The sequence below is a fragment of the Aedes albopictus genome, chromosome 3 (assembly GCF_035046485.1).
Source record: "Aedes albopictus strain Foshan chromosome 3, AalbF5, whole genome shotgun sequence".
Classification (NCBI taxonomy): Eukaryota; Metazoa; Arthropoda; class Insecta; order Diptera; family Culicidae; genus Aedes; species Aedes albopictus.
In genome coordinates, this window is record NC_085138.1 from 149,919,554 (window position 1) to 149,945,620 (window position 26,067).

The window sequence follows — 26,067 nt, forward strand, 5'->3', positions numbered from 1 at the left end:
TTGAATCCTCCCATGGATTTCTTCAGGAGTCCCTCTTTCATTAGTATACTGTCAAGCATCTGAACAGTGAACATTATCAAGTAATCCTTTAATAATTATTCCAGAGATTCCACAAACAGTTTTTACATTCCAGATTACCTTAACAAGTTTCTTCAAGAGATTTTTCGAATAATCTCCCAGGGATTGCTCCAGTAGATTCTCGAGAAATTGATTTGAGTTTTTTTTTCAAAAATTTCATTTGTTTTTCTATTAAAAATCTCTACCCTAACTTTGAATAGAGCATATCTAATATGTATAAAATTCCGAAAATACTTTCTTAAGAAATATTTTAAGTTTTTAAGACTAGAGAAAATATGGGCTTCTTACTAAATGTGGCCTATATTGGATTTTGTTTTTCCACCAAAGATGCTCTAATAGCAGGGCTCATTCGCTTCTAATTGTTAGGCATGATTTAGTTTTCGCTTTGTTCGAGATTTTACTAACGTTTTCTGAATTTTGAATGTTGATAACTTGCACATAACAAAAAAACTTCTGGTACACAAAATCGCATTCAAGTATTTTCATGTCATTTTGAGCGTTAAACAGTTCAAGCTTAAAGCATAAAATTGAACAGTTATAGTGTTATGTTGTTGGGGAATTCAAAAAATATATAAATGTAAAATTTATTAAAGCCGCCATAAATTGTCAACCTCCTAGAACGCGATCAATTGAGCCAAAAGTCTACTTCACTTGGGCTGTTTATGATGAATGATATATTTTGACATTGTTAGACCTTTGACAATGGTGCGCTTCCAGTAAGGTTAACTGTTTACAAAATCAGAAAAGTGAGAAAATAGTAAATAGCAATATCAGTGTTCCGATTTAACCATATACCTTGTCAACAAACTACGAGACTTAAGTTAGTCACGGAGTCCGTAGAAAGCCCTAGTCGCACCTGAATTCCACTCCTATTGTTTACTTCTCACCATCTAAAACCACTTTACTGCCAACATCACTGGTTTCTCGAGGTTTACTAGCGGTCACATGTTTCTGGTGTTGATAGTAAGATCTTACTATTTCCTTTTTAAAAGGCGTCCACGGTTCGACGGTCAATTCCGATGATATTGCGGAAATTCCACCCGTTTAGACTCCTGCGCGAAAATTAGTATTAGCATGGGCCCATAGATATAAAAACAGACCGCGTAATAGTGAATATTGAACGTTGCATTTTTGAGTACACCTTTGGTGATAGTTTTGTATTGTAAACAAACGCGTATACCTACGCCAAATCATTTTTCGCGTCGGAATCTATAGATCTTTGAAACGGGCAATATCTATTTCGTCTGCGGGCTGAAAGTCTCTCAAATAAAGATAAATCAATCAATCAATTATTTCGTCTGCAAACCCTAGAAGCTTGGGCGACTGTGTGACAATGGCATCGCTCCTTTGCATGCAAGTTCCCCTAACTTCCTCAACAGTTCCTAACCGATTGCCAAGGCGCCGTCCGATCTGGTCACCCGTAGCTCTAACACCTGTTTAACTCGTGCCAAGTAAGTACCATACAGCTACCAAATTCGGTTTTCAGAATTCAATCACTTGTCAATGGGGTTGTCTTTACTGCACTCTATTCCAACTCAGGGAGATTTCCCGGAAGATGTGAAAACTTGAACAAATCGAATAGGAGTTTTCACTAACAAAACAGCTGCTACTATACAGTACGATTCGTAATACTGAGAAGTCCACAAACCAGCAGCGCTTTGAAGGCCGTTGTGCGATATCATTACAACCAGAAATTATTTTGGTTGCTTTTATTGCACTTTACAGCAGCGTCTGTGTGGCGCAACCACACAGCTTGTTCAATGTAAATATTATTGCGTTTGACGTTTCACAAGATTTTGCAGCAAGATGAAGTTGTGTAAAGTTTCTTGAGGCACAATCATGAAACGTTGTTCGGAGTAAAACAAAACGGGCTATTTTCTATGCTATTTATATACAGCAGTGTGGCAGCGAGGGCATCATCGGGACCAGTGGATACGGAGATCGGGAGTTCGATTCCAAGTAGCGGCAAGTACTTTAATTATTCAATTTTAAAAGCGATAATTCTAGTTCCACATGTATTGCGTCACGGTATCCATGACCTAATTATATTTAATCGATTAATTTGAGGATGCCGTATAACCCAGCGTATAACTATTTTTTGACAACTGTGAAAAGGCTGAAAAAGCGCCTTCTCAAGATGTTATTCAGTTTGTGGTTACATAAGAGCCGAGAAAAAAAGCTATGACTAGGTGGCATAGAAGCTGCTCGCTCAGCATATACTTGTGGATTAAGTTCGCCAGATTCATTGGTATAGGGCTTGCATAGAAGCTTCCGTCCATATATACAACACAGTAACTCAGCATCAAGCCGTATTGAGGACACTTTACAGGACAACGTTTACATTCACAATAAATGTTAGTTGGGATGACGACCTTTCCTTCCGATGGTAAACGCATCTTTCGAACTTCGACCGCTTGAACCCCATCTGCTTGAGTTTTGTGTCCAACGTCCGGTTCTATACTCTGCGTGCCTACTTCAGGCCATATACAACTTTCTGCAGATTGCAGACTTTCACTGGTGCCCTGTCGTCGCGGAACTTGTCTGGCTGCTCCATGAATATCTCCTGGTCATCCAAGTCGCCCCGCAGGAATGCAGTCACCGCGTCCATTTGATGCACTTCGCAAATGATAAGATTGCATAACGGACAACGGGAGAGTACGGGTCCTGGGTAGTCCACGCTTTTGACTTGCGAATAGCCCTTGATCACCAGTCGTCAAGACATCTTTCGATGCTTCCCTTTGGTACATGGCACACAGCTCGGCATCGTCGATCCATGGACTCTATCGATGTTGAGATGCACCAACCGTCGATGCCACAGTTCCAGGTTGCCACACCAACCTTTTCGCACTTGAAGCAGCGTAGGTTTGACTTATCCTTCTTGTTGTTTTCCCTGATACGTGCCAGCAACGCTCCGACAGAATGTAAAAATCTTCCATCTTTTTTTGCAAGTCACATCCTGCAGAATCTTCGACTTCACTACATCCGCCATTAATTGGACTCCAGATGCGTCGAGTCCGATGATAATGAGTTCATACCTGCTCGGTAACCCAGCACGATCAGCGAAAGCCACTAGTCGTTCAACTTGAAACTGATTTCTTCAAATTAGTGGCTTGTGGACATTATCTCAGCCACGTACTCTTCCACCGATAAACAATCTTCCAATTCCAAACGCGCCAGTTTGCGTAGCATGTGGAGCAGGTTGATCTTCAGCGTTCTGTTGCACTCTTGGAATGCCGTTTTCAAACTTAACCAAGCTTCCTGCGCCGTCTTTGCCTTCTGATCCAGGCTGTAACTATATTATTCGATGCTGAAGCACACAGCCGAGAGAGCTCGCTCCGCGTCTTCTTAATTTTTCCACCGATATGAGAGACATACTGGAAAAACTTGTAATTAGAAGGCACGAAATGTAGGATTTGGTAGGGGTTCAGATCTGGTAGGATTTGAACCCATGACTCCGTATTTGTTAGACCGGCGCTTTAACCAACTAAGCCACAGAACAAGTAATGATTCTGCGGAATAGAAAGCCAAACTAACTCCGAAGCCGCACCGTGAACACTTCTATTTCACAAACTCATCTCTCTTTCGGCTTAGACGCCAATCCACAACACACTCCCGTTTGTGCCCACTAGCTACAAGTGAGAGCGAATTATTTTTATGAAGCCGGAACTTGTCCTCCTCCGTTACCATCTTGTCCGCTTCTGGCTTTATTCCCGTTTCCGTTTTGGTTACCAACGCCTCCAGAACGCCTGGTTTTGTTTCGTCCGTTTTAAAACATTGCTAAACGGCTGTTCGCAGATCAGAAGGAATTTCTCGGCCTATCATGATGCATGGGAAATTTCTTGCCTGATCGTCCAAAAATCTGTTTTTCTTCGAGCCCAGTACGCAGTTGCGAAGAAATGACAATTCAAATGACAGTCACAGTAGAAAGTTTCTGCCAGGATCGGCCATTTCTATCGCCTACTATCGGTCATTTCTGTCGTACTACTTTACAGAGTAAAGTCGACTAATCGGTTAGAGGAGCGAACTAAAAATGATATATTTTCAAACATAAAATGCATGGCTTGCTATGCTAACAAAACTAATATCACAGATATTGAGGGAAGAGTGCTTCGAGCAGATTTGCTGACATCTCACAGGACGTCCCGAAGGATCTTGTAGCTTGCATCAATGGTATCGACATCGGCCAGCCGGTGCCGATCGGCGGTTGAGAATTTAGTTGTGACCAATCTAGAACAGCTTGTTCTATTTCACTTGCAGCCTCGTGCGGTGAGATTTAGCGCAGTCGCCCGCAACTGCCACCAGCAGCTTGTTTTTGATGTAAAGTTTCGACCGTCGTCGATTCAGCAGACAGTACAGACCTATGAACCTTTCTGGCGACGTAGTTTGGCGATGTATGTCGAACAGTACTCCGAGATACTTGACTTCATCGTTGCATGTAGTTGGCTGACCATTGACCGTGATCGACTTACGGGGAAGGTTGTGAGCAACACGCGTCCTTGTGAAGAGAATCAACGGAGTTTTTACTGCATTCAACTTGATTCGCCACTTCCGTTAGAATTTCTGGAGATTGTTCATTGGCGGTTGAAGGTGAGTAACGACGAGTTGCGGTTTTTGTCCGACGACAGGAAAGCCGTGTCGTCCGCAATGAATGCGTATGATACTCCATCTACCATCAGTACATCAGAAGTGAGGACGTTGTAGAGGATCTGGCTGGCAATCTTTGTCTTTAATTGATCCGTGGAAGCATAAGGTAAAAACTTGTAAAAACCACGCTCCTTCCAGGTGGTCGCCTCATCATTTTGCCGCATTGTGTTTATGGAATAAGATAGGTTAAATGAAACAACCCATGACTAAGTACAAATGTTGCTTTATTGTCCTTCACCAATTCGTTCCTACAGGCAGCTCCGTCACTATTTCATCTACTGTGAAGACACCATTCCAGTACAATACATCCAACGGTAAATACTTTGAGTAGAAATTAAGTAACACAATTTGTTCGAAGATACATAAGAGTAACAGTGTTGAAAATACTAGTACTTTGCACCAAAAAGGAAAACAGCAACAACGGATCGGCTAGCTGCGCAAAGCCGCTCAAAGCCAGAGAACAGTTTCAAACCATTTCGACGGCCATCGCCACTCCCATTCCACCACCGATGCAGAGCGAAGCCACGCCTTTTTTGCCTCCGGTTCTCTTCAAGGCGTACAGCAGGGTTACCAGCACGCGACATCCTGAGGATGAAAATTCGAATTAGTAGATGGATTTTGATTACGGATCCTGAGATTGGACACTCACCGGAAGCTCCAATCGGATGTCCAAGTGCGATCGCACCACCACCGACGTTCACCTTATCCGGATTCACTCCGAGTCCTTTGTTGACGGCCAGCGCTTGCGCAGCAAACGCTTCGTTCAGTTCGAACAGATCGACGTCCTCCAGCTTCCATCCGGCTTTGTCTAGCTATCGGGATGAAAACATTGGCTTGGTTACTCTCAGATCATAACTTCAACGTAAGGTATAGGTACTTACAACTTTCTGCACCGCACTGATCGGTCCGGCTCCCATCGTTTTCGGACAGATTCCCGTCTGGCTGAACGCCACGATCTTTGCCAGTGGTTTCGCGTCGCGCTTCTTAACCTCTTCACCGGACATCAGCAGAACGGCAGCCGCTGAATCGTTAATTCCAGAGGCATTTCCCGGAGTTACCGTGCCGTCCTTGATGAAGCAGGGTCTCAACTTGGCCAATCCTTCCACGGTTGTTCCGGGCTTTGGGAATTCATCCTTGTCGAAGTTGATAGTCTCCTTGCGGCTTGGAACCGGAACGGCCACAATCTCCTCGCTGAAGTAGCCTTTGTTCTGGGACTCCTCGGCCAACTGTTGACTCTTGGCGGCAAAGGCATCCTGCTGTTCCCGGGTGATTTCGTACTCCTTGGCTAGGTTCTCAGCCGTCACGCCCATATGCAGGTCGTAGAAGGCATCGGTCAAACCGTCACTAAGCATGGTGTCCACCATCTTGGCCTCTCCCATTTTGGTTCCGCTACGCAGATGCAGCACGTGCGGCGACTTGGACATGCACTCCTGTCCACCGGCTACCACTACGCTGGCATCGCCGGATCGGATCGCTTGGTATCCCAGGGCCACCGTTTTCAGTCCCGATCCGCACAGCATGTTGATGAGGAAAGCTGGGACTTCCTTCGGGATGCCGGCCTTGAGGGAAGCCTGACGGGCTGGGTTTTGGCCTTGGCCGGCAGTAAGGGACTGCCCGAGGATGACTTCGTCCACATCGGCGGGCGCGACGTTGGCACGGGTGAGGACTTCCTTGACGGCAACGGCACCGATTTCAGCGGCGGTTAGGGACGATAGAGTGCCCAAGAAGTTGCCTGAAGGTGGAGAATGAATGAGTTGAACTTCAGAATTCTTCCACATTTGTGGATGAGATGAGACTTAGCAATAAGATTGTTTTTTTTTTAATAATTGTTGCTTCAGCTTAATCTATGGTAGAAAAGTTAGGACAGTGGTGAGCTCATTCCATTCTTGATTTTTTTTTGTAATTTTGTCAAAATATCGAGGTGTTTTAAAACAGATTTCACAGATCGCATCATTTACCAATGTGAATGCAGATCATACATCTAATAACTATCCAAAACTCTCTTTCTCTACAATTGTGGAGATACAGAGGTGAGCTTGGATATAGTAAGAACGAACGTCGCTTCAGTTTTTTTCGCTTTTATGATGAAAAAAAATTGTGTTGGTTACATTGAGGCTCAGCAACGAGATTTTTATTCTTCGAAATAATTATAAACAGAGGTGAGCTCATTCCTATTTTTTGTTCATCATTCTGTCAAAACAGATTATGTACATCGATCGCATCACCCACTGACTTCCTAAAACCCTTGTACAAACGTGGAGATACAGAGATGGAGTAGCAACTACAAATTGTACAACCATCAATGCTCAGAAGAAAATAACTAACGAAGATCAAATTTTGCTATTGAAAATGAATAGCTGAATGGCAACATTTGTTATTGGTTTGCTGGGAATAACAGCTAAAAGAACAAAAATAATAACTGACTTTGATCCAGAAAATAACTCAATAATAACTAAAGTTATCCTCATAAGAACAAACCAAGGACAAAATATTTCAAAATAGAAAATAACTGAATAAGTTATTATCGAGTTATTGAGAAAAAAATAAGTACATTTCAAAAGATATCATCATAATTGTAAATTTTGTTCTTATGAATGGAAAAAAAATGTAGCACAATGTAGTGTAAATTCAGAAATGTTTTGTCCTTGGTTTGATCTTATTATAACAAAATTAGTTAATATTTACTTTTTTTCTGGAGCAAAGTGAGTTATTATTTTTTTGTTCTTTTAGCGCTTATTCCCAACAATCCTATAACAAGATTTGCTCTTCATCAATATTCTATTTAAAATAAAATAAAGACAAAATAACTCATCAATAACAAAATAAGTTATGATTGCGAAATATGCCTTCGGGATGTTATTTTACTTAGGATGCTCAGAAGAACTTATTTTGTTCTGATTACATATTTTGTAATTTTTCAGTTATTTATTGTTATTCAATAATAACTCATTAATAACAAATTTTGCAATGATAACGTTTTGTGTCCTTAGCGAGTTATTTAGTGTTATTCATTAATAACACAAGTTTACAAAATAAAACGAAAGTCGTGAACTTCTGTCAACGACCAAAATTTTTGAAGCACAATTTAGTGCTGATTTCGAAACCGACCTTCAAAAAATTTAAAGTAGAATAGTTTTTGAGTTTTAGCTCAATATCGAGTTTTGTAACTTTTCAAAATATGTAATTTACTAAAATTCAAACATATTGCGTTTTGTTCAACCAATTTTAAATCTTTTTCCATAAATTGAAAGCTGAATACAATACCATTCGATCATCTGAATACAGGGTTTGCGTCAGATTGATGAAATTCAAGATATTGGCGAGTTTTAGGGACGATCTTCTTAAATTTTAGCAAAATTCCCAAAATTTTTTGAAGAAATGTATTTTTTTCAATAAGAAAAAACCAACTGAAAAAATCTTTCTCGACGTTTATTTGACATATCATATGTAGGCGAGTTACAGTAAAAATTTCAGCTCAATCGGAGCATTGATTACGGAGAATGAGATGTTTGAAGTGAGCGACTTTGCTTAAAAATAGAACAAAAATCGATTTCAAGTCATCAACCTTGTATGGAAAGTCGAAAAAATTTCCGCTCTACTGTAATTTTTTTCCTTCGCGTTTTCGAACTCAGGGCATGATTCTTCACCAAAAATGATCATCAGCTTACCGAGTTCAAAAATGCTGTAAACTAGTGTAACATAAGAATGATAAAATGCGATATGATGGTAAAATTTGCTATTTTTATGTCCTTGGTTTGTTCTTTGCCTCTACCCGGGATATAACCAAAAACAAAGTTTACTCTTGTCGATGACCATTAAAGTTCTTGTAGACTTGTGCTAATTACTAGAAACCATCGTTACATTGTCTAGAAAAAGCTTATTCGATTTTTTATGGACAGACTTATTAGAATCCCAAAATGGCCGCCAGAATGGCCGACTTTGGTACCTACTCACGATTTTGAGCGCACAAATTGCTTCGTAAACAAAACCAGCGCACCTGATATTCTTTTTTTAAGCTTATAACAAGTGGGCAAGAACAGAATAATGAAATTCACTGCTGTTTGAAGCTTGCTTCTAGAGATTTGTGCTTTTGAAGTTCTGATGCACTGTTGAAGCGGGACTTCAAGACGTTTGTCCTTAAGACTCAACCAAACATGCGTTGAAAATTTCTGTGTTTACCCCAAGCTGATCCGTATTTTGGGTACTTCATGAGCGTCGTTATTTTGGCATCGGCGTCATGATGCAGATTCCAAACAAAAACAAGATAACAAAGGTTGTAATTTGGGATTTTAATTTTATTTAAATCTATAAATTGATTGATACACATGTAGCAGCTAAAACCTTATCTTGCAGCCAGCCAGCCAGCAGGGGTTAGGACTTAACATAAAAGATAAATTGGCGGCGATAAGGACACCTGCTGCATGTCATTCCACACATGAATTGTTTCATAATCGGGTGCCCGAGGAAGAATGCAAATCTTATCTCCGAGTGGGAATGAGTTGTGATTTGCGTAAGCAGTGAAATTTCTGAACATTTAACATTGTTATGACATTCTACATTAATCCTCCAGATTTCGAGGATTTCTTCAGGAATGCCTTCGACAATTACTCCAGTAATTCATTCAAGGACTCCTTCAATAATGTCTTCAAGGATTTGTCCACGAATGACTTCAGCACTTCCTTCCAAAATTCTTACAGAAACTTCTTCACTAATTCCTTCATGGATTTATCCGGTCATTTTTCTTCAAGAATTTCTCCAGAAATTTTCAAAATGAATCTTTCTTAGAGCAATGTAAGGGTTCATCGAATAATTCCTAAAAGAATCTCTCCATTCAAGGATTCCTCCAGGATTGAACCAGAATTTTTTTCAAGGTTTCCTCCAGAGATCCATTCAAGGATTCCTACAAAAAATCTACCAAGAATTTCTCCAGCAATTTCTTCAAGTATTCCTCGAAAAAATCCTTCAATGACTGCTCCATCAAGCATCCAGCAATTTCTCCAGATTTCTCCAAGGATTTCTCCTCAAATTCTCTCGAGAAATTTTTCGGGAATTCTTTCAAGGGTTGTCCCAATAAATTCCCCGGAAGTTCCTTCTCGAATAAATTAAGTAAAAGATTTCTCCAGGATTTTTTTCTCATTATTTCGTCCATGAACTCCTTCGAGATTTTTTCCTGTTGTTCCTTCTAGGATTGCTTCAGGAATTCTTTCACGGATTTCTCCAGCAAACAATTCCTTCAGGGAATCCTCCAGCAAATTCTTTGAGAATTTCTTTAGTAATTCATTCAAGGACCCCTCCAACAATTTCGTTCAGAGTTCCTCCAAAAATTATTTCAAGGATTTCTCCAGGAATTACTATATTTATCAATTTCTTCAAGGATTCCTCCAATAGTCTCTCCAAGAATTCTTCCAGCAATGCCTTCAAGAATTTCTACACGAATTCTTCCGAGAATTGCTCCAGGAATTCCTTCAAGGTTTCCCCCAGGAATTGCTTGAAAAATTCGTCAAAAAAATCCTTCACGAGTACCTACGAAAATGATGTCAAAGAGTTCTCCAGGAATTCCTTCAAGGATTCCTCCAGCAGTTCCCTCAATGATATCTCCAGTAATTCATTCGAAAACCCCTGATCCAACATTGTAGGGCCCCTATAGGCTATATAAAGCCACAGCTGTAAAGGCGTGGTTATTACTTATGTATTCAACTTGACCATGCTGGTGACAGGTGACAGGTTCGATTCCCGGTCGGTTCAGGAAATATTTGTAAAGGAAATTGTCTTGATTTCCTTGAGCATAGAGTATCTTTGTGCCTACCGCATGATATATACCCAAGTATATACCTGCTAAAATGGTCATTGGCAGAGGAAGCTCTCAGTTAATAACTGTTGAAATGCTCATATAACTCCTGTCCCAGTGAGGGCGTTATGCCAAGAAGAAGACTCCTCCAACAATTTCTGTAAGGATTTCTGCACGAATAGCTACAAGAACATTTCCAGGAATTCATTCCAAAATTCCTCCTGCAACGAATTCTTTCAGAAATTTTGTCAAGGATTTCACCAGGTATTCCTTCCTTCAATGATGTTTTCAGAAGTTCCTTCCAGGATTCCTTCAACAATTCCTTCTGAGATTTTCCTAGAAATTTCTAAAAAGATTCTTTAAGTTATTGGTTCATCAAGTAATTCTTGAAATTATTGTTCCAGTAGTCATTCCTGTTTTATACTTAAAACACTTTTTGATAAAACAACCAGAAGGTCACTACGGACTGTGGGTCTACTACGAGTTATAAAGGTTTTTGGATAATAATCTTAAAAAGTTTCTTGCCTCCTTCATGCACTAAACTCAATTGAGTGAGGCCTGTATTGTATTGCAAGCTTATTGAACTCTTTATGTCAACGACAGGGTTGTAAAATGTCATTTGGTTATTTGTTTTTACTACCCCCAGCAAGAATATTCATCGACGATATCGTTATTTCACTATAACTAATCAACATTATGAAAGGTTTGTGTTTACGGATAGAAATTTGCATTAGAAAAGGTAGAATTGGAAAATGTCATGACATTTTCGTGATATTTTACAACCCTGGTCAACGATTTATCCAGGAATTCTTTAGGAAATACCTTCAAGAATTTCTCCAGCAACTAAGGTACACCGGGGCAAGTTGAAACGAGTGGGGCAAGTTGAAACACGAAGTTTTGAAATAGATTTCAATACAATTTGGAAATTTATCCTTCGCTAAAAGATGGTTTCAATCAAAAACTATGTGTTATGACGATCAAACTGTTTGTCATCATTAGAAAACATCATGTTAACCCGCTGTTTCATCTTGCCCCACCCGTTTCAACTTGCCCCGGTGTACCTTACTTCAAACTTCTTCTTTCTCTGGAATTTCTCCAAGGATTCCTCCAGTAGTTCCTTCAAGGATACCCCAAGAAAACCCTTTGCCTTTATGGATTCCTTCCTTCCAGGACTCTTAAAGTAAATCCATTGAAAAAATCCTTCTAGAAACGAGTCTAGAAGGGGTCACGGTGTGTCTGGTAGAACAAATTTATTACAAAAAAATGGGCATCGCTAATTTTTACGCTACGTGAAAGTTGACGCTACCAGCTTTCATTCAAGCCCAACATTGAAATATTCCACCGGGGGAACTTTTCCATACAAAAATTGGGTATGTTTGTTAAGTAGAAATAGGGATTAATTTGGAACCGTGCATTTTGTATGGGGAAAAACAGTATTCTGAAAAAGTTGTTCGGGATCCCTCGGTGGATTTTTTTGAGGGACCCTGCAAATGAAAGCTGAAAGCCTCTATTTTTGAATACCGAAAAATTTGACGATGCCTATTTTTTTGTTATAAACTTTTCCCATACACACGCCGTGGGGTCATGAAATGCCTACACGGAATGCTCCACGAAGGGTTTCTTGCAGAATTCTCTTCGGGAGTTCTCTGTAAACTCCTTGGATAATACTTCCCAGGATTTCTCCTCGAGTACTAGGAAATCCCGCATAAAACCTGCAATTTCCGGCGAATTAATTTAAAGGATTTCACGAGTGATCCTAGGAAAAAACTTTTATTGAAACCTTGTAAAACATTGTCGGATTTTTTTCTAGAGGATTTCTAAAGAGAACCTTTGGTAGAACCCCGAAAGGAATGTTCACAGACAAATTGAGAATTTTTAGAGAAATTCTTCAAGGGATTATGAAAAGGATTTCGGAATAAATTCTGGGAGGAATCCTTGGAGGAAAATTTCAAGGAATATTTGGATGATTCCTGAGAGAAACTTCTTAAGTAATTGGTTAACATTCAAGAATTCCCAGAAGAAATTTGTAATAAATGCCTGGAAGAAATCTTAAATAAGATCATAAAGCGTGTCTTGAAGGTTTACTTGAAAAAATCCTGAAAGTGGCTTGGAATGAGTTGCTGGATGGATTCTTGGAGGAATTGTCGATGGTCGCAAAGTAATTTTTGATGAACCTGCTGTAATCTTTGAAAACATCATTCTGGAGATTTTTTTTAGGAATTCTGGAGTTATGATTGGATAAATTCTTGGCAGAAAACTTTAAGGAATCCCAAGAATATTCTTTCATGTGATTTAGGGATTGAACTTCGAATAAATTCTTGGGAAATGCTAAAAAAAATCCAGGGGGGTATTTAAAAACATCGGGAATCCTTGAAACATTTTTTTTTGGAGGAATCCTGTTTATATTCCTGATGAAGTCTACGTCGAAGAGCCACCTCCATGAATCTGCGGAGGAATTTCATATGCAATCCATGGGGGAACTCTTGCATTGATCCTTGGAAGAATTAATGAGAAAAATCTTGACAGAATTCATGTAGTTAAACTTCCGAAAACTTCATGGAGGAAACCTTGAAGAAATAATTGGAGAAGTTGCTTGATGCATCCTTGACGTTATTCCTGTAGGAATCCAACAAAGAATTTTTGAAACAAATCTTCTAGGAATTCTATAGCTATCATTCTGGAAATTCTTGGAGTGAACCGTATAAAAAGTCCTGGAAAACTTCCTCAATAAATTCCGGAGGAAATCTTTCAATGATTTCTGGATGAGTGCGAGAAGGAATTCCCGGAGGAATCCATAAAGAAATTTACGTATATTTTTAAATATGGAATTCCTTGAAAAAATCTTGAAGTTATTCGTATTATTATTAGCTTTATTAGGGAGATTTTCAGCCCGAGGCTGGTTCATCTCCAAGGAGTTATTCGTAGAAAATTCCCTAAATTAAGTAAATCAAGAGTAACCTTGAAGAAGTCCCAAAAAGAATCTTTGTGTGAATTTTCAGAAAAAAAAGAAAAGAAAAGAAGGTAATTTCAGAAGGAGTCTTTGGAAAATAATCTTTACTGGGCAAGAAAGAATACTTGAAGGTATTCCTTGAAAAATCTTTAAAGAAATTGTTGGAAGAAACTTTAAAAAGGTTTTCGAAAATATCGTAATGTTCTTCTGTTAGCGATCTTTTTTTTTCTCCCAAGGCTTATTCAAAATTCTTTGTAAGAGTTTTTCCAAGGACACTTAACTGGAAAAAAAATTGTATTTGCTCCAAGGATTCCACCCAAAATTCTGCCATAAATTCCATTGAAAATTACAGCAATTAAATCTCCATGAATTGCTCCAAAGACTTCGAGGGGGGGGGGGTCTTTAATTTCGAAAATTTTGTAAGGACGATGGAAGTCTACGTGAGAGGAGGGAGGGGGTTGAGATTGCCAAACTTGAGTTTACGTAGTTTATGAACAGTGCCCTAACAGAATATTTTATAAGGATTTCTACAGAAATTTCTCCAAGAATGCGCACAGCAAATTCTTCAATTGTTTCCTAAGATAGTTTTCACAAGATCTTTTTTTTTTTGTTCATATTATCAATTCAATCATATTTTTACGGTTTCTTCAGATATGTTCTAACATTTCTCGAGATATTCCTCCGGAAGCTTTTAAAGTGTGCTCCTTCTGGAGTTTTCTCAAGGGTTTGTCTCCCAATTTTTCTTAAGATTTCTCAAAAAAAAATAGTCTTTCGGTATTTTTTCTGTGAATTTTACCAAGGATTCCTCCTGAATTTTCTAGAAGAATGCCTCCGATTTTTTTTCCTATTATTTCTTCTGAAATTTTGACGTGTTTTTTTCTGAAATTTCTCTTTCAATTTCACCAGGAAATTTGTCAATGATACCTTTAGGAACTTCAGCAAGAATTCATTAACCCTCGAGCGATCGCGCTGTTGTATTTTGTACAACATGTTGAAAAAATCTCGCATTTTGTACTCAGCATTAGCGTGGTGCTGACGCAGGTAGTCAACCGAGCGAGTTACCGAAGGTTAAAGAAATCATTTGGAGATTCTTCGTTTTTTCGAAGAAGCTCCTGTGGATTTATCTAAGGGACACTTCATAGATCTCTTCAACTTATTTTTTGTCTGCAAAGACTTCTGTAGAAATCTTTGGAGAAATTCCGAAAGAATCCTTTCTAGGAATCCTTGAAAGAGTCCTAGACATGACTTCCAGGAGGAATACCTGACATAATCTTTTGGAGAATCTTTGAAAAATATGGAGGACTTCTTGGAAGCCTTATAATAGAAAATCATTAGTAGTTTTAGTGCAATTTTCAATCAATCCTTTACGAATTTAAGAACGAACCTTGAAGAAATTCATAAAGTAACTCCTGAAGCAAGCCCTGGAGGATTGCCCAAAATAATTCCAGGATAAATTTCAATTATTAAGGGAACCCACTGGAAGAATTCCTGAAGGAACTCCCAACTAACAATCGCCAGCCGCAAACAAGCATGCATGCTGAATTGTTGCTTTATAATAGTAATAATAGCTGAACTAAAATTATACTGTACACATTACTGTACAAATGCTTTTTCAATTGGAAAAGTAGCCAATGTTAAACTTTTCGTATTGGCACTAACAATGATAATTTATAACACTTTTCATGCGTTTAATAAGATTTTTATTCGACACGCATTAATTCCTTTATAACATAGTTTAACAAGACTTTTCTTTCTGCTTCTTGTTAAGTTCATGTAAAAATTAGGACATGTATCTGTATAATGTGTTTTTCACAAGTCAAATAAGCGCTTTCGTTTTATCATACTTCGACTCAAAGTACACGCGTTTTTTACTGAACAGCAGCTGAATAGTTCTGTTGCTCAGTTGTTAATCATAGTATTGTGCTAATTCACCACTGCTGAATAGAAGTCGAAGTCTGATCATTATTAAACCACGGGAAGTTTATGTTTTGATTTGAGCGCTGCAATTTATCATCTCTTGGATGGCGCAGATAGGAAGGCATGCGGCTGGCAATCGACGGGTCTCAAGTTCGAATCTGGATTTAGGTAAATTTATGTGTAGTTATTATTTCACAATATTTGTTCACAGCATTAATTTCCAATCATAAACTTTCGTGGAAATTGAAAAATTTTGCATTTTTTTATTTGTAATCATTTTTGCTAAAGCTGAATAACAGCTTTACTATATAGTTGCAAAACGATTTAACAACAAACAGTTCAGTTGGTACACAACACTATGCTATATAGTTTCTCCAAATTTGTGTGAACAAAACCCGAACAAAGGTTGTGCCTGAAAATTATCCAAATGTTATTCAGCATCATGCTGAATCGATTCGTCGTAAAGATGCTTGTAAAATGAGTGATTGTTAGTTGGGCTTCCCTTGTAGAAGCTACCGAATGAGCTTCTGGACAAACCTTGGAAACCCCTGAAGGAATATGTACCAGGAAATCCTAAGCTTTCGCAGTTTCTTTTAGGCCTGGTTTAAAATTTTACGCTCAGGTGAAAGAATCAACCCTTAGAAAGATTCTATTCATGGAGAGTTGACATCTACCACTAAGAACAGCGAATCTCATCTACCCATAAGATGTAGCACTACTTATCTAGCTCTTTCATTATGCACCTTTGGATTTTACTACGTCCAACAAAATGACTGGGTCGAAGACGTGAATGACAATTTCTCTCCACGAATGAATCTGGGAGCTAAGATTTATCCAGAAATTCTGTCAGGGATTGATTCTGGAACTCTTTTAGAGATACATCTTGGAATACCTTCCAGGATTTCTCATACCGTTCGTGAGGTTGCACAGTATTTCACCCTTAATTCTTCCCGGAAGTTTTTCCAAATTCCTACCGACATTTTCCCAAAATTTCAGTGTTTTGTTCAGGGAACCTTCCAGGATTCCTGAAATACGACCGATTTTTCCTAAAAATATTACCTAGGGATCTTGCGGAATTTTTTTTCATAGTTGAGTTTTTCCAAAAAGAGTTTTTCCAATTATTTATTCCGTGATTTCTTGACGGGCTTGGTGGTCTAGTGGCTACCGCTTCTGATTCATTTGCTGAAGGTCCTGTGTTCAATCCCTGGCCCGTCCCTTCCCTCCTACTTTGTATCTTTCTATCTCTTTATCTCTTTCTCTTCTCTACATATACAATTCGTGTTTATTCATAAGTTCATAGCCATCCCTAGAACCGAAATGGGTTGAAAAAGCCGTTTCCCTTCCTTCCAACTTTCATAGCACAGTGTCAATCTATCATATAACGCCTACGAGTTATGCAATCAAGCGAACGCTGCCGCAATATTTTGAGAGTAATAAATACACTAATCTATCACATTACGCCTGACATCCACGCACCAATGTGTGAACCCGTTGCCAACCATACCTTACCAACACTCCGACATATGCATGAAATTGTGCAGACGCAGAGGTATATTCGGTCTGATGTGGATACAAATGATTGCAATCATCACTTCCTTCCCTTTCCCCACATTGACTCGCAACCTGTCGTGGTAGGCGCCATTGTCGCCTAAAATTAGAACATCACCAACGCTCACACACTGAAGATGCCTGCTAGTCCCCGGCAGATAATCTCATTGGTTCCTTGGCGGTTCCTTGTGTGAGTGTAGGTGGTCTGGCGATACTTGAGTAGCATTCACGGGCGGTCAATCAAGCTCAAGTTCAAGCTTATTATTCCGTGATTTCTTCCAAGATATTTCTCAGATGTTGTCGCGGGGTTTCTCTTGAGTTAGTTTTCGTAATTCTTCCGATGCTCCTCCCGGAATTTTCTTAGAAGTTTTCTCGGATCTCTCCCACCGATTTTCGAACGATTTCTCCCAGATTTTCCAAGATTTATATTTGAGGAGCGGACCTGGTGTGGTGGTTAGAACACTTGACTATCACGCCGAGGACCTGGGATCGAATCCCACTCCCGACATACTCACAAAATGTGGGTTCTTCCTTCGGAAGGGAAGTAAAACGTGGGTCCCGAGATGAACTAGCCTAGGGTTAAAAATCTCGTTAATAAAAAGAGTTATATTTCTGGGATTTCTTCTAAAGTACACCCCAGGATTTTTTTTCATGAGTTTTCTGCAATAGCTCATCGTGGAATTTCTTTCAGAACAGAAGTTTTCCTGGTATTTCTCCCTGAGTCTCCCACGGGATTTCCCCCGGAGTTCCTTCCGGAACTTATTTCAGAAGAGATTTCAGTGTAGTTCTCGGAGTGTTTCTCAGAGTTTTTCAGGACTTATCGTTTTGAAATTTCTACATGAGTTTTTTGTCTTCATTAACGGGATTTGGACCTGTGCATCTCGGGACTCACGCTTTACTTCCCTTACGAAGAAAGAACTCGCATTTTGTGATTGGGAGTGAGATTCGATCCCAGACCTTCGGCGTGATAGTCACGAGCTTCAATCATCACACCACTCTACAGGAGTTATTATTAACATCTTTGATGGAGTTCCCTACCGCAAATTGTCTCGAGATTCTATTGGATGTCTGTTTTTGGGATTTCTCTAATAAATACTCCGGGAGCCGTTAGGGAGTAATATTGGCTGGAAATATAAGAAGAAATTTTGAGAGGAACTCTAGAAATCTTTGAGGGATTTCCGCCTAAACTACGGTAAAAACTGCAAGATGAAAGCGGAAAATTCTTTGAGAAAAATCCCTGGAAGAACTACCGAAGAAGTCTCGCAAAAATCCCAACAGAAGAACTCCGGGAGAAATCGCGGAACGTATTCAGTGAGAAACTGCGTAAGAATTTGAAAGGAATTGCGGTAGGAATCGAAGGAAACCCCTGTAAGGAAAAGCCCTGAAAAAAAATACTGGAGAAATCCTCAGAGAAATTTCGGAACTAATTCTAAATGGATTTTCATGTAAATCGCCAAAGAAATATCTGAAGGACATTCTACCGTTTAAATTCATAATTTTTTAATATTTCATTGTAATTTAACAATTTTCTTAGGATTTCCATCGGAATTCCTACGTTACTACACCACGCGTAGCATCCTCTGATGATACCTACTGAAAACTTTTAATAGTAAGTACTACATTTATTCTTACCGAACGCAGATTCCATATGGGACTTGACTTCAGGTTTTCAGTGTTTCGGGAATCCTCCGGGAATTATTTCCAGAGATTCTTTCCGGAACAGCTTCCAAAATTCCTCTTGGAACTTGTCATATCTTCAGAAGTTTTTTTTTTCTCCAGGAAAAGTGGAATCCGGTACAGAACTGTTGGAGGTAACCCAGAAGAAACTCCAGAGGGAACTCCTTACAAAGCGGATGGAGGATTTTGTAAAGAAATTTTTGGAGAAGTTCTTCAAGGAAGTCCTGTAGGAACATAAAAAAATCCTTGAGCAATTCCATGAAGAATTCCACAAAAAAAAATCGTCGAGGATTTCCGTACCAGGAACATCTGGAAGAATCCCAGAATGGACTTCCGGAGGAACTCCAGAAGGATCTGCAGAAATTCCAGAAGGAGCTTCTGGAGGAATCCAGAATAGAATTCTTAGACATCCTGGATGGAGTTGCTGAACAAACTCCGGAAGCAAGAAGCTCGGAAGAAGTTTCCGGAGAATTTCCCAGAAGGAGTTTCCTCCGTGGCACAAATGTCCAAAATAGAGGATAACGTGCCTCTGAGGCTGGCCTTCTGATACCACCCGTACGAAGTTCTTGGAGGAATCTCGAAAGGGATTCCCAGAGGAATCTCAAAGAAGTTCCAGAAACAGTTCCGCAAAAAAGTTCCTGGAGAAATGCCGGATAAAGTTCGTGGAGGAATCTGGAAAAGAATTTCTGAAATGAAGTTCTTGAAGCAGTATCGGAAGAAATTTTTGGAAGATGGATGTGTTATGCAGTGCCATATAGGGCACTTCACTCAAGGAACTTCTGGGGGGCTTCCATCCTAGGAACATCTGGGAAAATGCCAGAGTGGACTTCTGGGGGAATTTCAGAAGGATCTGAACCAGAAGGAACTCTAGGAGGAATCCAGACGAGAGTTCCTAGAGGAATCCTGGATGGTGTTTTTGAAAAAAAAAAAAACTAAACTTATCCCGGAAGGAGTTTTCAGATGAATGCCAGAAGTAGTTCTCGAAAGAAAGTTCCTGGAAGATTCCCGAAAGAAGTTCTTGGAGGAATCCCGAAAGAATTCTCTGCAGAAATTTCTGGAAAGACCCCAAAGGAACTGCTGGTGGAATATCAGAAGAAAATCTTTGAGAAATCACAGAAAGAACAATGGAAGAAATCCGTTAAGAAACACCAGGGAGAACCTTAGGAGGAACTTGTGGAGGGGAAAGGAAAATTTAATTCAAAGTGTTTGTCACACATACACAACATCGATCGACCGCAAATAAGTTTTGACGGTTTTGACCTTTCCTTTCAAAGCTCGCCCGACTTTTGAGGTAATAATCAGTGCTCGTGAAGATTAAGTGCATCGCTTACTGGAACGCTTGGAAATAGACTAAGTGCTGTCTAAAAGAGACCATCTTTTCGCCCTCGTTGATTCTCCTGACTTAAACTACTGTGTGTTATGGTTGAGCTGGTGGGGAAAGGATCCGAACAAGAAATACGCGAGATTATTTTTTTCAAAATATGCCGAAATCTATACCCAATACCTAGGTAAACTGTTTTTGATTTATTCGATGTATGCGACGAGAAGAAGCGAAGTGTTACGCAAAATATTTAAAAAAATACGCAAAACCGGTTAGTCAGCTCGTCATCGCCGCACCATCTCTAACCACGTCATAGACTAGACAACTAAAGTAGTTAGGTAAGGCCATATATCTACATGTTTATGCAAATATTTCCAAACAGATCAAAACCGAAAGGATGATAATAGCAACTTTGAATAATTCATTCGCCAGAAACAGGAATGATTTTCTAAAGTAAAGGCTCCCCCAAATCGACGCGACTCTTTTCCAGCGACACGACTTTTTGTCGCTATGTTTTTGTCGCGAAATCGCTGCGCACTGATTTGAAGGGGACCTTCCACACTGCGACGACGTCGTCTCAGGCGACAAGCGACAGTGCAGCGATTTTTGTACTTGTCGACGGTGTGTCGCGGCGCTGGTCGCTGCATGCACAGTTTTTGTCGCTGTCGCGGGGCGACTAAGTTTTGTTTGTGACTAGTTTTCGCGTTGGTGTAGATGGTTGATGCGACGCATTTATCGCTGTAGTCGTTGAGAAAAATCGCGGCGATAAAAAATCGTGTAGCCGGAAAAGTCGCCTTGGTTTGGGGGAGCCTTAACACTTCCGCTTGTTTGAATTACAAATTTGCACTAACAGAAAAGGCCCGTTCTAGCCCTAGTAGTGCTAAATCAAACAAATCGACAGCATCTCAGGTTCGTGCATTGAACACAGCTTTGATGGCACATTGTCATCCCATCCCATCTTAAGAAACTTAAGAAACGCATCTCACGCACCAGCGATTGTACGAATCCATTTACACGTGCACCTTACAACCTAGGATATCTCTCTTTCTCAAACAATGACCAATCAAGTGCGTCGTCGTCGCATCAAAACAGCGAAGATAACGGGACCTTTAAAAACCCACCCGAAAAAAAAGCAAAACAAAATCCAATTAGAATTCTTACCGATCGGAGTCCTGGCAGCCGAAACGATGTAAACCTCTCCTGATGACGTCATCGTTGCTCTCGTGTCGTCTGATGTTTCTGATTCAATGCAATGCACTCGCTACTCGTTCGCTCTCTCGTTGATTATGCCACCACCACGTTCTCGGGTTGCTGTTGGTTGGTGCGTCGCAGAAGAAAGTAAATAATTATTCGATTATTGTGAATGAATCACTTGCAATTTTTTGCGCAACAATCGGCAACAGCTGATGCAAACTGCTTTTCACTTATGAATGCGGAATAACGGTATTAAAAAGGACTTACCCAAAAACACACACGCGACACGTCAACAGCTCCGATCCGACTGAACTGTGAACCTGGGATGGGTTTGATTTGATGCGGCTCACGAACTCGCGGAAAGGACCGTAATCTGATGCGGCGCTCTGCTCTGTTCGCTGGCCGTCGCGGTGTGTGATTAGGAGAAAACTTTTTTTTTCAAACGGGTTCTTAAGCTGTCTCGCTCTGTCTTTCGGCGCCGGTTGTTGTTGCTTGCCTTTTCGAAAAAAATGAGGTTTGACAGCGTCGCAGCATAAAATTTTTGCGTTTGGGTGATCAGGGATGTGCGATATTTTAGTACTTGTTTGTGATTTTTCAATATACAGGGTGCAAGCCTCGTTGGATAACCGACTCGTACCTTGAGCTTTGACTCTTTGACTCGTACTGAAAAATAATCATCTTTTAGCAATTCGTTGCATAAATAATTATTAAGACCTCAGTGCCACCAGGTTATACGCGCGTTGGATTCATGTGAAAGACTTAAGGTGAAGATGTGACGAAGCCACACATCGAATTTTCAAGAGCACAAATCTGAAGAACCGGAAGTCGGTTTAAGCTAAAAAGTTGATCGATTGGTCACCATCAGCGAGTAACCAATCAATCAACTTTTCAGCACAAACCGATAATTCGATTCTTCAGACTCGTGCTCTTGAGGATTCGTCATATCTTCACCTTAAGTCATTAGTACGCTGGGTCAAATATTAATATTTATTTGACCCAGGGTACTTCAGACCTAGGGGCAATTAAGACACTGTGCAAATGAGAGTAATTCTGAGATATTTTGTGTTACTTTTTTTTTATCGATGATCGACGAAATTTGTTGAAAGACATCCCGCATAGTGAAATACAATTTGTATTACAGTCCACACAGTATGTCTCCTTTATCTGTTACTGTTACGGTACCACGAACAGGTGCTTTTCTGTTGTAACTATGAATCTCGAAACATTCGATTGTAAAGAACGGTTTATGTAGCCCATTCTAAATTGTAACAACATATCATATTGTACAGAAATGGTCAAATAGTATATGGATGAAAACTCGGGAGATATGGTGGCAATACAGAATGACCGTTTCTCAAACGGTTTTTTATTTTATTTGCGCAACACACTTACACATGTGCATTTCACTGTATGCCACTGAAATTCAACAGTTTGCCAAACAATAGCTTTCATTGGTATCTGTACCGCAATCGAACTTTGCAGTTTGCAATTAGAAAAAAAATCACAATCTTTCGCCCGCAAGTTTGGTAAACAATCAAGTGAAAATTAATCTGAAAAAATAATTGCCTCGATAAACAGTTCGACGCGCTTGGAACGATTTGGAAGAAACAAAAGTAAGTTTTGCATAACTTATAAATTTGTTTTACGAGCAATATTTCAGCGGATGCGCATTGTTTTGCAGACTTTTGAAGTCAACTAAAGGAACCTTTCCAGCCTGACCGTGCGACCGCGAGGGGTTCCACAAACGGAGTTCGAAGAATTTGTCCTACTGTGGACGGATATTCAGTGTTCCTTGCGGTTAGAAATTAGCCCCCACCGGAGAAAGGTCTACAATTAGTTTTAATCATCACAGGTGCTACCGAGCCCAACATAGGGCGTTGAAATTGTGAATAAAAAAAATCCGATGAACGACTAATCGCTTTCTTATTTTAAACGGTTCAAATATAGCAGAACCATATATCATAATCTTAAAATATTATGAAAAACCATAAATTAATAATACCCCATACAGTGCACGGCTTCCTTCCAGATTTATTGTTTTACTGTTCTCTAACCATTTACCATGCAGTGAATTGTCTGAAAATCTGGATAATAAATTGACCATATCCTTTACTGTTTTGCGAAAAATTTGTTCGAGAAAACGAGCGATTTTTTATGGTAACCTATCTTAACCGCCTATTGCACATACTGTTATTTGGCGGATTACCATTTGTTAAACTGGCAAATCTGTACATGGCATGGTTAGCTTACTGTTATCTCGACAGTTTGAAAAAAAGGTTAATTGACAATTCTTTATAGTAATCTACAGAATGAGAGACGTTAAATTTACAGTTCGTTATTATGCGGGATCCCTAAAGCTGCAATTTTCATTCAGCACACGCAACACTTTGCAGTTCGACATAGACGAGTGCACCGATGAACTGAATTCATCGCGGTCCGAGAATTTTGACACTAGAGCGGGGTCGGTTCCAATCAGAAGTGAAAGATTTCCAATCAGAATTGAACAATTCTGATTGAGAACGACCCCGCTGTAGTGTCAAAATTCTCGGACCGCAATGAATTCAGTTCATCGGTGCACTCGTCTATTGGTGCCAGATCACACTTTGGCATAAATGGGAGAAATCCTGAGGAACTGTGAGGAATTCTGAATATCACCTCGAATACAGATTTGCTCCCGTTAGATCTGTCTTGCCCCTAGCTTCAGATCTAAGTAATATCGATTTCAACTTGATGGAAATTATACTGTCGATTTGCTCGTTGAAAGCTCGTTATTCAGTTGCTTCGCTTTCGCTGCATGGCACTTTGGCACCGAAAACGCACAGCCACAAAGAAACAGACATAACACTTAGAACAAATTATATTAAAAATTATCGTGACGAAATTGTAATCGCACAATGCTAACCATGCCGTATTTGAACAAGCAACCACTAGATGGCGGTAGTGAGCAAACGTTAAACAGGAGCAAAAACGATGCCAGCGCCGCGACGATTGGCCAAATTGACAATTGGCCATGCCGCGACAATTGACCAACTACTGAATGTTTGAATTAACCGTTAAAAAGGTAATCGATGGGAAGCGAGTAGAGTGTGTCGTCTATTTCTCTGTCAGCCCAGATAAGTCTGGCCGTACACCATCGAAACGTTCCTTCGGAGTCACTTGCAGACCTTTCTACGGTGATCGGTTGATCAGGAACACAGCAGTCGAAACCGCTTCTGCCCAAAAACAATTCTCCAGATTGGCATCGAACAAAAGACACCGCGCCCGTTCGACTTTAGTACGGTTTTCACGCTCAGCAAGACCATTCTGTTCAGGATTGTACGGCATCATCACCTCATGATCGATTTGGGACCTACGAAGAATCTTCTCCAATGAAGGAAGTGCAATGACTGGACCGGAGCGGAGAACCAGGTGAGGATGAGTGCAGTTATTTTTTTTTCTTGCTGAAATGGCGGAACAATTTTGGCAGTAGTAAATAGAAGATGTGATACATCTGATCTACAAAATGTGTATCATCGCATGCTCGTGGGTGTGAGCGTTATTTTGTACTCATAGCAACCTAATCTCAAGCTCGTGATTCAAAGCGCTTATATTATGTTTCCAGTTCAAAACCGAATTAGAGACATTTTTTCTTTTACTTCCGCAGCTTTTGACTTGCGTTAAACACTATGTCGGAAGTGGGGCGCTGTATAGAGCACCACGTGTACAATACAGCGCCCCACTTCCGACATTGTGTTTAACGCAAGGCAAAAGCAGCGGAAGTAAAAGAAAAAATGTCGCTAATTCGGTTTTGAACTAGAAACATAATAAATACTTCAAGTCTGGGTGCCCTGATAAAAAATATCATAAAAATACGATGAATTTTATTGTTACTACACCATTTTTTCGAAAAATATTCACCATTAAACGTATTGTAATTTACACGGCACACTCACCATCACCCCTATTGTTCTATACCATTCGGCAAATGGTAAATGGCACTTTTACAATAAAAAATGGTGGTCGTTATGTATCTTAACCATAAAATTTTGAGAAAATTTTCATACACTTTTTCGCGAAAAACAATAGAATGTATTGTGTTTCTATGAGATATTGTCGTCGCGGTTGAAACCCGAAGATTCCCCACACCCGACAATCGAATTTTCTCAAAATCCATACGTGAAACCTAACGTCGGACGTAGTGCGCTGGACAGCGGACCTGGGCCTCTATCCAGCGCACTGTGCCCGACGTACGTCCGACACATGGTTTAGGAGAAAAATCAATTTTCGCGTGTCAAAAATTCCGATTTTCAACTGCACGAACAATATTTTTAGGGCAATTTTCAAAAGAAAACAATATATCTTAATGTTATTTCATTGTTCTTACAATACAAATACAATTGGGTTTTTAAATTTAGAGTAATGTTTTGATTTTTTGATTTTATACGAAAGAGCACCTTTTTTTAAGCCACCATGATTTTTTTCAGATTTTTAGAACTTTATTTTCATACCTAAAATCAATAACAAAAAGATTTTTTGAAATCACCTTTTGACAGCTGAACAACTGCTTGACAGCTCCACCCAGTACAAAATGCGACGAGGGGTGATTCGACAAATCGCTCCCATACAAACTTGAAACTGATTTTTAAATAGGTTCCCGGGCACCAAAACTCATGAAAATTTGGATTCCGGCTCAGTTTGGAATGCATATTCAGAATATGCAATTATTTCAACAGCGCTAAAGAAGCCAATTAATCGAATGACGTCAAATGAATCGTTGTTACAATAAAAATACAATAATATTTGTTGTTATTTGTAAGCAGTTTTAGCTTTTGAAAATCCATAGAATTTACGGCCGCCAGAATGATATGCACATTTTATGATAAGAATCAAACACTCTGATGTCTGTCTGGTATGTATTGCTTGGCAGCTGTTGATAAGATCTATCATCAATCTTTTCAAACTGCCAAATAT

The 26,067-nt window shown here is 39.7% G+C and overlaps 1 protein-coding gene across 1 annotated transcript; it reads right to left on the reverse strand.

The window, feature by feature from the left end:
* Positions 1 to 4,929: 4,929 nt before the first annotated feature.
* Positions 4,930 to 21,544, reverse strand: LOC115253562 (acetyl-CoA acetyltransferase). Its single transcript, XM_029871907.2, has 5 exons — positions 21,385 to 21,544; positions 21,085 to 21,234; positions 5,604 to 6,454; positions 5,372 to 5,534; positions 4,930 to 5,307 (listed from the first exon to the last, which is right to left on the reverse strand). Exons 2-5 carry the CDS (start codon positions 21,134 to 21,136, stop codon positions 5,189 to 5,191), a joined length of 1,185 nt encoding a protein of 394 aa, XP_029727767.1. The 5' UTR covers positions 21,137 to 21,234; positions 21,385 to 21,544; the 3' UTR covers positions 4,930 to 5,188.
* Between the last annotated feature and the right edge of the window lie 4,523 nt (positions 21,545 to 26,067).